Below are 12,165 nucleotides of genomic sequence, written 5' to 3' on the forward strand. Positions count from 1 at the left end.
GCATGCTTGGGCAAGATATACCAACTCTCTGAGCCCCACTTTCTTTGTGTATAAGACAGAATAATCACAGTATTTACTCTTGTGAAGAGTGATTGGGAGGATCGTGTGAAGGATGAAGGAGAGAGGAAGGCAGGAGTCAATGGGACTGTTCGATTGCAGTGCAGATCTGACACCAGGGAAAAGAATGTAATAAATGAGAAGTGGACAGTAGCTTTACAGTGATCCTGTAGGGATAGTGAGCCATGACTCCCAGCCAGCTGCCTGATCACAAGGAAAGAGTGCTGTACTACTGAGCTTCATGGCCTGGAGGACTAGGTGTGTGAAGTAGTGTGCTTCATTAGGTTATTTTTAGTTTATAATGCGCTCATCGGGACATGTCCCCATCATAAACCGAGGAACATGTGTACTTAGTTTATGGAAATGGGATGAAATGTCTTCAGTACCACAGGCTGCTTTATTTTTTTGCACATATCTTTTCATAGTTGTCTCTTTTTTTTCAGCTGCCTAGAAATATCCTTTTGAAGTGACTGTAGTATAAACGAGGAAACTGGGCTTGGGAAGTTTAAATAACTTGCCCAAGGTCACAGATTAGCAAGTGGAAGAGCCGTTTTTCAGACTTGAACCCATCTGCTTCCGGAGCCCATGTTCTAACTATATTATCTATTGTTCTATTTGGTTCTGGCCTTGCTTTATAGATCTTGTTATGGGGTAGTGTGCATGATTGGCACATTCCAAGAAGTACTGGTAAAGCCATTTCATTACACAACCCACATGTACATAGATTTCTGGTAATCTTGGAAGGGGCTTCAAACTGTACTTTAGCAATGGCTGGTGCTCTTCCTGCCCTTGTGCCATTGTCCTCTATCTACCATTCCTTGTAGGACCATATATTCTTCAGGCAAATTCAGCAAACTGTCTCTTCTTGTTACATATGTAAGCATATTATAGTGTAGAGTGCACTTGTAAGCCTAGCTGCTGGATTTGACTAACCAACAATGAGTCTGTAGCAAAAGGTCTGAAATTCAGGACTCAGGCCACACTGGCCTCAGATTCCAGGTCTAGCAGGCCTGCTGCTTCATTTGTCTGAGTCTCTGCTTTATAATCTATAAAACCCAGGTCATAACACTAAGGCCACTGGAGTGTTGTGACGTTCACCAAATTAATGCACACAGCATGCATCAGCTTAGAGCCTGGCACTCGGAAGGAGCTCTGAAACTGTTATTATTTCTGAAGCAGAAAAGGTATTAGCATCAGATGATAAGGTAGATACAGTTGAGCAGCATATCACCATACCATGGATAACAAGGTCCTCCATATATCTTTGTCTTGCTCTATTTTCTTCATACACTTATGCGATCTTGTATATTTATTTACTGTCTGTTTTCCCTTTGCAGAATGTGAGTGCTTTGGGAAGATAGAGGAAGAGCTTTGTCTATTTTATACATCTATGTATCCCTAGCCTCAGGAACAGGGCTTAGCATGTAGTAAGTATGTAATATAGGACCAGTGTTTGCGGTATAAGTGAGTATGAGCATCTGCTATATGCACCCTGCTCTTCCTGGTGCTATTATGTATCATCTAATATGTTCATATAATCCTTTGGGGTCCTAGGTTATCATCCCTGTTTTGTCATAGAGCAAGGAAATTCTTTGGTTCTCTGTGCCTAGTGTCGCACAGTCAGTAAGTGAAGGTCACTTTTCGCTAGAGCCTAAGCTCGTAGCTGCTGTGCTATCTTCCTCAGTAGATGATGGCCCCTTTTGGTTTCTTTCCCCTTTTTGATGCTGGGTGTGGAGATGAACTTTGCACGTGCTCGACAAGTGCTTACCACTGATTTATACCCTAGACCTCCATTATTTATTTTCTATGTTATTGACAAAATAGTTTAGGACCTACACATTCTTTTCCTTAACCAGCATCTATCATTTGTTCTTTGTGGAAGACAATATTTTAAGGACAATTTACTTTTCATTGCTTATGGTGTATGCCCTACAGCACGTGTGGAGGTCAGAGGAGAAGTTTGAGGAGTTGGTTCTCTCCTTCTGTCATGTGGTTCTAGGAATCACACTCAGGTTGTCAGGCTTGGCAGTAAGTGCATTTACCAGCTAAGCCATCTTAATGGACCAAGAGGCAACATTTTTAACCTAACCTACTCCTAGTTCTGTATTCAATAGATGAGAAAGTAGTAACAAATAATGTTTATGATACATCACCATGTATCGTCACATTTACTGGCTTATTTAATTCTCTCAATTAGAATTAGACATGTTTGACAGACAGGGAAACCGAGACAAACTTAGACATGAAAGATCTGGTCTTCAAATCCCGCCAGTGTCTTCAGACCTTCCTCAAGACCTTCGCCAGATGACAGCTGCAGTTCAGAGAGCAAAAGCCAGTTTCCATGGTCACTCCGACTACTGGTGGCAGAGCAGAGGTTAGAAGTCAGCTGTCACTTGTCCACTAAACCTGTACTCATTCATGTTTGTGAGAGCCTCAGCAAGGGTTCTGTCCACTTAGTTCAGGGATTGGGTTCTGGTCCTTCTAGCTGACTGAGAAGAAAATGGGTGACGTAATGGAGACCGTGCAGCAAGCACCTGGAGTTAGGACTCATCCTTTTTCTTTCTGTTATGCTTACCTGGACTTTAGTCAGTGTACAGTCCTTTGAACGCATGTGGCCAGTTGTGTCCCTAGGAAGACTAAAAATTAGCATAGGTGGTAGAAAGCCTTCTCAAATGTATGATTCTCTTTAGTCTGTTGTCTTTATAAGACATTAATGTATGCAAGATAGGTTAATGGGGAGATACTTAGAAACAGGAAATCTGACTGGGCTACATAAACAAAAACATTTCCTTCAGGTCTCATAGCCCCAAAGCATTGGGCAGCTCCTTCCAGCAAACAATGAAGCAGGGTATGTGTCTACTGCTGACTGTGGGGGAGTCTCCTAGCTGCCCAATGAGGGCGTGGCAAGCTTTCTCTCTGGAATTGTCAGAGATGTGTTTTGATGTGCTGTTCCGTGGAATGCAGCCGCCTTCTTTGCTTGCTGCCCCTTGCTATTGGAGAGAAGTCATGGCCTCTATGGCCCATTGCCTGCTGCTGCCCTCTCTTTCTGTTCATTTCCTTTCTTGGTAGTACTTGAGTCCTGAACCTAGGACTTCCCACCATTGAGCTATTTCCAAGCCCTTAGTTTTTGCTTTGAGGCGTACTCTCACAAAGTTGCCCAGACAAGCCTTGAACTCTCTCTGTATAGTACAGGAAGATCTTAAACATGGCAGCCCTCTCGTGTTAGCCTCCCAAGTAATCAAGATTATAGGCTATGCCACCAGGCTTGGCCTTTGTCCTTCTACCTACCTTCGCTGCCCTCCATTGATTCCATGAACAAAAGCTTTAAGGAACCAAATCCTTTTCAAGTGTTTTTTCCCTCACCACTCACATCCTATTGTCCCTAGGTCTCGGAGATTCTGTGGTTAGAATAATTAGTGCAGCCACCCTGTGTAGCACTCCTGCAGTGCATATGTGCTGGCAGTGTGCCAAGGCCTTGCCACCCATCATTTCATTTAATCCTTGCATCCTCCTCTTAGTAATAGCCATACACGCTGAACATGAAGACTGAGTTTGGAAAGGTTGCGTCTAGTGTGCAGAGTTCTAGAGCCAGCAAGTGGCAGAGCTCTAGGATAAGCTTGTTTTCCTGTGTTTAATGCACCTTTTAAGTAACCAAAGACATCATTTTGCTGTAATGACCCAACTTAGCAGGGATTTCCCTGGCTGGTGTCTAGCATTGTACATACGTCCTCTTTGGTGGAAACAATGAGAAGTATCATTTCAGCCAGTGGGTTTTCTGTGTGTTGGTTACCAGCAGGGCATGCCCTCTGCTTATTGTTCATGGGAACATGCTCAAGGAATTCTGCAGGAAGGCCCCCATCCAGGATGTTACTGGAAGACCTGGTTGGCGGAGTTTGTACAAACAAAGTATGACCCTGCCAGCTCAGCCAAAACTCCTGCATCATGCTGGGAGGGCTGTTTGACCCTAGTGGAAAAGACTGCTGCTGTCTTCATCACCCAGCCAAGAAGCTGCTACGGGGTGAGTCTCCAGCTTCCCTCTCTCTGCCCAGGGGCTTCAGCATAGTCTCCCTCTACTTAGATATGATGTGCACATTGCTGTCTATACAAAATACAGGCCCAGTCAGATCTCCTTTAGCTTCTGAGCTTCTTTTGTGGTGTTTTACATTGTTTGTAGAAGAATTTGCTAGAACTCCTCCCTTAAAAATAATTATGAGCCAAGCAGTGGTGGTGACACATACCTTTAATCCCAGAGGAATGGAGACTGGTGGATCTCTGAGTTCGAGGCCAGCATGGTCTACAGAGCAAGTTCCAGGACAGCCAGGCTATACAAAGAAACCCTGCCTCAAAAAACAAAATCAAAAAACAAACAAATTGATAAAATTAAAAATTTTGTCAGTTTGTGTCAATGCTTTTCATCTTGTAAAGCTGAAACTGTGTATATCAAAGAGTTTTACACACACACACACACACACACACACACACACACACACACACACACAAAATCCCTGGAAACCATTCTGCTTTCAGCCTCTGACTACTTTAGGAATCTTATATAGATGGAGTCATGCATTGTGTGTCTGTCTGAGCTGATTTTGTTTCACTTGGGTTTGTCAATGTATACATGTATCAGAATTACATTCCTCTTGAAGGCTGGCTATCATTCCATTGCATATGACTCAGCATGACACTGTGTGGTTTTGCACCTGTCAGCCCTGCCAGCCTCCTCACTTTGGGTGTCCTTACCTCCTGCTCTCTCTACTCTAGTCATAATACCTTTTTTCAGTGTCTGGGGAAAGACTAGGCATGCCTCTCTGTAGTGTGTGTCAGCTAGCACAGGATCTGGTGGCATGCAGCAGAAGGGGCTCAGCCGTTGCTTGAGAAGCAAATGGGCACAATGTAGAGCGGACAGTCAGGCGCCTGGAACACAAACGTGAGTCCACTCCCAGAGCCTCATGAATGTGAGCTGCAGATGATCTGATGTATTAATCACTGGACTGGAAAGGGATTAAGATATTTCCATAATATAATGTGGTATGTTTCTTTTCTAAAACAGATGTGCTCTTGTTGCTTCATGAGGAAGCAATTAAATGTGTTTGATTAAGACATCCATAAACACTCTCATGTATTTGAGGCTACTTTATGCTGCCGTCTCTCTCGGTACTTTCTCTCTGTTGTATCTGCTTCTCTGAACCACTCTCTGCGATGTCATTTTTTGTCTTCTTTGATTAAGTAGCTTTCTCGTGGATGACAGTCTTCAGGGTACTGTTGCCCTAGGTGTCTGCTTTGTATTTACTGTGCAGTACAAGCTCAGTATCCACCAGTGCAGCTGCCCTTCTTCCTGTTGACCCTTCCTGTGCCCAATATCCAGCTTTTCTCACCTTTCCCCATTCTTACTGCATTTCCCCCTCCTTTTCCTAATATATTTTTTGGCTGTGAATGTGAATCCTAAAGCATGTTTTTTTTTAAAATGTCAGTAATAGTTATACACTGTTACACTAAAAACTGCTGTTAGTTTGTGGTAATAACATTTATGTAAAATAATACATTGTATTAAGGCTACCTTACATGTAATGTTTTCATTTTTATATAACCTTTTCGAGTCCCAATTTATGCTTCTTTAAAATGTGTGGGTTTTTTCCATTTGAAATATAAACAAAGCAGTGAAAAGCTAGTTAACTTTCTTTATTAAAGGTTTTTCAACGGTGGGATACCTATTGCAAATTATGTATGAAACACAAGATTGAAGTACTTTAAGATCTTTTTGGAGAGGTTTAAGAGGTTTCTTCCAGCCTTAGCTTTGTTTCTTTTCTGCTCCTCCTAGTATTTCAGCAGGATTAGGTTTTTTGAATCAGTGGATCAAGTTTTAATTTTCCTGTTCCTTCTTTATACTGACATATGCTTTGGCAAAACAAAAAAGGGACCTAAACATGTCAGCATGATTTTCATTCAGTGAATTAAAAACCATAAAAGTAACAAGATCAGATCCAAATCCCTAAACTCCTGACATGGTGGTTTTGTCCTTTTTCAGTCCCAAGCTTCGTATTACGACTTTGAAAGCTTTCTGCCTGGAAGCAAAAGTTCATGATTTATTTGAAATAGATTACAAGGATACAGGCCAGAAAGATCTAGGTTGAATCCCAGTCTTGTCACTCAGACCTGTGGGCCGGTCACTTAACATCGCTGAAACTCAGTTTTTTTGTTTAGGAAAAATGGGACTCTTAATTTGAGGAGGGGTTTGGAGGTGCTTAGTGATCACATAATTTGACTGTCTGCTTTGTCTTTAGAGACTGTCTTTATTTAAATTCTTTTGGTCATGGAAGAAAACAATATGTAGATGCCACGAAATATTTACCATGTGTCCTCCCTCGCCGGTACATATTGAGCATGTACCCAGAAGTTGGGAGGGTTCTGCCATTGAATCACTACTACCGTACCTCGAACTTGGGACTGTGCTTGCTCAGCTCACCCAGGGTTGTTGATCTCAGGGGCAGAGGAGTTTGTTATAAAATCAGTCAATGACTTTTGAGACAGGCCATTCTGGGTTTGACTTCAAATAATATTCCAAATTTAGGCTGGGCCTGGCAGTGCATGTCTGTAACCGTAGCACTCGGGAGATTGTGGGTGACATAGTAAGACCCTGTCTCAGAGATCCCCAGATAGCAACAAAGATACCACATTTGGTTGGACCTCATTTTCTTCACCTATAAAAATGGGGTTTGTGGTGGCTAGTGTTATTTGACTTGACACAAGTTAGAATCATCAGAGAGTAGAGAGCCTCAATTGAAAAAATGCCTCCATAAGAGCAGACTATAGGCAAGCCTGGGACATTGATAGAGGAGGGCCCAGCCCATTGGGGATGGCTCTATCCTTGGACTTGTGGTCCTGGGTTCCATAAGAAGGCAGGCTGAGGAAGCCAGTAAGCAGCACCCCTTCATAGTGTTTTTATCAGCTCCTGCCTACAGGTTCCTGCTGTTTGAGTTCCTGTCCTGACGTCCTTCGGTGATGAACAGTGATGATGAAGTGTAAGCCAAATCAGCCCTTTCCTCCCAAGTTACTTTTGGTTGTGGTGTTTCCTCACGGCAATAGTAACCTCACTGGGACAGGGCTCATGATCTAGTAAGACCATCCAGGATATAGCTCTCAAGCCTTCATCTCTTGTTACTCCTTTTATAGTTATCTGCTCTTCTGGTTCCTCAAATGAAACACCTCAAAGCTTTTACACATGCTTTTTCTTGGAAATCCTGCTTGCCCTGCCAGCACTAGACACTTGAACGTACTCTTCAGATCTAGTTAGGATAGTGTAAATTATGCTGCAGTGACAAGCAGCCTCCTATCTTTATGGTTTATAACACTTCACCATGGATAATAACAATAGACATGTATTTCTCAAACTACATATTAGGTACTCTTCTTTATAATCATCTTGGGCTGATAGACACTCTATCTCAGCTTGTACTGTGATCCAGAGAAACAAATGTGACCTGGAAGCTTCTGCCCTGAGCTGATGCCCAACATTTTTACACACATTTCCTTAAATCATGCAAGTTGTGTAGTTTAATTTTAGGGTAGGAACATGCATTCCTGCTTGTGCCTGTGAGCAAGACACCCAGAGCAGTGGTGAGTTGACCTAGTGACCTGACACATTTAGATGTCATTTTTCTAGGATAGGTCTGTTGAGCTGCTCCTCTGTGGCCCCGTTTCTTTTTTTACTTCGATCACAACAGCACTTCTCACACTCTGATGAATGTTTTCTTGCCTTTCCCTTTAGCTAAAGTATGTAGGAGCGGGATGAAGAGCAATAGCTTCATCCAAATCCATTATCTCAGTTCTTAGCACTCAATGTTTACAAGATGGAGAAAGGAAGGCAGGACATTAATGCCGGGCTGTGTTGCTAGGTTGTTATGATGATTAAATGCGAAATAGTAACGACTGTGTGTGGTAAAATGCCTTTCTTAATGGTTTACACTCATTGTTGTGATGATGAAGATGCTGACAATAAAAACCAACATTTATCTGAGTGGTGCACGCCTTTAATCCCAGCACTCAGGACGCAGTGGCAGGTGGACTCAGGACGCAGTGGCAGCCAGAGCCATGCATGCAAGCACACTCAAGCAAAACAAAACCAGACTGATAGCATTCACCAAGCCCTGATAGGTTGCTGAATACTTTCAAAGGTGCTTTCTGAGTCAACTGGTGCTGTGATTGTTATGTGTTTCAGGAGACTCATGCTCTATCTTGGGTTTGAGGTGATTCCTACTATTTAGTCATAGTAATCAGGATGGCGAAGGTTAGTTTTGAGGTGATTCCTGAGTGTTATAACAATCAGGATGCTGAAAGTTGAGTGACGTAGAGGTTTAGCAATAGGATTATTTCTGTAGCGTCCCTCATTTGCATTGCTGTGGAATGAAAAAGAACATTTTAGAGGAAGGGAAAGCTAATTGTGGCTAATTGGTTCCTTTTATTGAACATTTCAAATGTGTCAGGGTCAATGGTAAATGCTCATTTAATCCGTCCCACCTGTTGGGTTCCTGGTAGACAGCTGAGATTTTGAGAAGACATGTCTGCATCTTGTAAGTAGCTCAGCTGAGTGTTGACTCTGGGTCCACTTCGCCTGTCTCTTACTTGCATTTACCAGATAACTCAGTGGGAACTAAGCATGTGTATTGGCATCTGTCAAGAGTGTGAAGATTGTCAGCTAACAGATCAAAGCTGTAGACTGTTGAGCTAGTGAACAGAATGGTGTTAAATTCTTGACTGGTGGTCAGCATCTTACTAGAAAAAATAGTTTTTTTTAATTTGTGTGTGTGTGTGTGTGTGTGTTTCAGAGTAACCAGGGAACACAGAGAAATGCTGGTAAAACTGGCCAAACAGAGCACCAACAAGGCCAAAGAAAATTTACGGAAGGTTCGCACTAATGCAATGAATAAGCTGAAGAAATCAAAGGACAAAGCCTCGGAGGACACCATCAGGCTCATAGAGAAACAGGTACTGTTGCCAACAGATGTAGTGTTTCTGTGTCTGACCCAGGGTCTGTGTACTCCTATCTGAGGCAGGGACAACAAAACAGAATGCCTCTGGTCATTTCATTCACACGATCAACACTAAGTCCCTGTTCTAAGTCTAGCCTTGTAGACCCTGGAAGGATCCACAGGAGAGGAGAAGAGGCTGTTGATCCTTGGTTGTGTGCTAGGCTCTGTGCTGGACACTTTACTTCATTTTCCCCATCACTACAAAACTGAGTTAGAGGCTGGAAGAACAGCCAAGTGCCTAGCATTCACAAGGCCCTGCATTCAGTCCCTATCACTGAAACAGCAGCAGGATTGTAAGAGGAGAGCGAGGAGACCTGGTTGGGGAAGTCTGGGAACTTGTTCAAGCTCTTGCTGATAGTGGTAGAGATGGGATCCAGACCTAGGGCTGCTTGCCTTGCTGTATAGCTTTCTGAGTGTGGAGGAGTGAGCAGCTGTGTTCTCTTTGTGCCCTGGAGTGCAGTAGTAAAAGGTCAGGGCCATGTAGACCAGCAAGAGCAAAGTGTGGTGATGGAAAAGAACATTTTCACTTGGACCAGCCAGGCTTAATCCTAGTCAAGGCAATGAGTGAGAAAACAGAGTGACCACATCCTAAGAGGTCTTATAGACAAGGTGAGGAATTTGAATGTGAACAGTGTCCAGAGCATTTCCACACTGGCTGTGCATCTGTGTCAGTTACCAGGAGCCACAATAATGATGCATAACCAGCTACCTAGAACTGGATGATTTCATTTCTAACTCTCCTTTCTGTGGGCCAGCTGGGGCCAGATAGTTCTAGGTTGGAGTTGTGAGCTCAGCTTCAGACCACAGATCAGGCTCAAGTTTGCTTTCTATATCACAGTCTTCCAGTGTCAACAAGTGCCCAGAACATCCTTTCTTGGCAACAGTAGGTGCCAGGACTAAATCCAACAACCTAAGTTCATTTCAGGGACCTGCTCTAGTCCCTTCCCATTGGCTAAGCCAGATAATATTGCTGCTGAGAAGTATCTACTTACTTCATAGAGTCTGAAGGGTGTATATGAACATTTGATGAATAATATTTTACCCTTAGGAAAAATGCAGAGGTCTGGGAATTAGGGAGATGACTCAGCCGGTAACACGTTTGCTGTGCAAGAACAAGGACTTGAGTTAGATCTCTCTGAACCCACATGCAGAACCGCTCATGGAGGTGCTTGCCTGTAATCCCAGCAGAGGGGGGGGGGGAGGGCGTGGCGATGGAGGAACTCTGGGGCTCACTGGCCAGACATCGTAGCTGAAGGTGAGCTCTAGGTTCAGTGAGAGACCCTGACCCAAAACCCACGGCAGGGTTTTTACACTTGTGCACATACATGTGTACTTGTCCCCACCCCCTGGGCAAATATCTGAGGCCTGCTCCCAGATACTAAGTCGGTGAATCTGGAGTGGTGCCGGGAATATTTTTAGTGCTTCCCAGGCAGCTCTTACCCAGTAACTTTCTTGAAAGGTCTCATTTTCCAAGCAATGAGATCACATGTGTGCCTAGGAAAAGTAACCATGGTGGCCAGGTAGAGAACACTGTAGGAGGCAATATCGGAGGCAAGACGGGGAATTTATCAGGACTTAGGAAAGGAAATGAGTAATGTCATACAACGTGTTTGATAGGCCTCAGAGCTGCTGTGTTCACAATGAAAGCATCATTTTAGGGAAGCTGGAAAAAGATGGGGTATGACTGAGGCATAAAGAAGACACAGCAGAGCAGGAGCACTGTTAGGGGCCTGGGGGAGGCGTGGAGTGAATCACGGTCCTCATTTTGAACCAGCATTAGCATTCTGGTTGTAGGTCAGCCAGCAATCACCTAGGGGAATTTTGGTTCCTAGGCATCGTTCCTACATCTTCTGATTTAGTGTATTTCTTAGAAATGGTGTTTTTAAAAGATTTTTTATATTATGTATACATGTGTGTTTTTGTGGGGGATATACAAGTGAGTGCAAGTGGCCACAGAATCCAGAAGATGTCACATTCCCTGGAGCTGGAGTTACAGGTAGCTAAAGCAACTGATGTGGGTATTGGGAATTGAGCTTGAATCCTCTGAAAAAGTGGTAAGTGCTCTTAACTACTAAGTCACCCCCACCCCCAGCTTTGAAACATGTATTTTAAAGTGTTTCTCTGCTAATTCTATAAAAGCATACTGGGAAGGAACCAGAAGCTTGCAATCCAAAAGGAAAAGTCATTCTGCAGCAGATGTTCTGTGACCTTGGAGAAATTACTTGACCCTTGGGGTCTGTTTTTTCTGTAAAAAGGGTTTGGTGATTTCTCCCTCAAAAGGGCTCCTAGGATGCTAGAAGGTGCCATTAGGATGTCTCACATTCTAATCTCCAATCTCCCCTCTCGCTGTCTTTCTGCCCTCTTGTGTTCGCTCAGAGGGACAGTCACAGATCAAGCTGTCCTCTGAGCACCGACCAAGGCTCAGAGCCTGATCCTCCTTGGTATCCTAGGGGGTTCCATCTCTGCAGTGGACATTGGCCCTTGTGCTGCTTCCTGGCTGTGAACTTGTAAGCTGTCAGACTCCTCGTTAAGAGGAAGAATGATCAGAGAATCAGTGTTCTTGTTCAACCACACTTGACGGAGAACTTGACAGAAGTCTTCCCTCAACCACTGGCTTCCCACCCTTTTCAGATTCTCCTTTCTTTCCACTGCTTCCCACTCTATTATTCTTTCTAACTGAAATTCTTTGTTCTTTGATACTAAACTGATGTCTGGTTACCATGGGACAGAAGGGAGACATTCACTGACTCAATAGAGTAGAGGTGACCAGCGTCTCCGTGGGCTCCTGCAGGTTGTGCACTGTACTGCGGTCTCTCCAGTGTAAGAGTCTGGCTGAAGAGACATCATTTCCATGTTGTTCTTACCCTCTTGTTACCTTCTCTTACAGCTGTGTGGTTGAAGTTTGGGTGGGGAAGCAATGGAGGCAGCCCTGTGCACTCTGCAGTGTGTTCCTGTCTCTATTTGGATGGCACCAAAGGAGTTTCGCTATTAGTTTTGCTTTTGCTTTGCTTTATATGATAAAGCCGCTGGCTGATTGTTGCTTCACAGTATAAGTTTTTTCTTTGTTCCTAATTATCAA

General features: G+C 43.6%; 1 protein-coding gene across 3 annotated transcripts in view; it reads left to right on the forward strand.

Annotated features, from left to right (window-relative positions):
• Positions 1-12,165, forward strand: part of Mrrf (mitochondrial ribosome recycling factor) — a 69,766-nt gene that overhangs the window by 48,485 nt on the left and 9,116 nt on the right. For all 3 annotated transcript variants that reach the window (XM_038336103.2, XM_038336102.2, XM_038336101.2), the window contains one exon: positions 8,883-9,042. In XM_038336103.2, coding sequence (XP_038192031.1) covers positions 8,883-9,042 — 160 coding nt within the window. The remainder of the gene's footprint in view (positions 1-8,882; positions 9,043-12,165) is intronic.

The sequence above is a fragment of the Arvicola amphibius genome, chromosome 7 (genome assembly GCF_903992535.2).
Source record: "Arvicola amphibius chromosome 7, mArvAmp1.2, whole genome shotgun sequence".
In the NCBI taxonomy this organism is placed as follows: Eukaryota; Metazoa; Chordata; class Mammalia; order Rodentia; family Cricetidae; genus Arvicola; species Arvicola amphibius.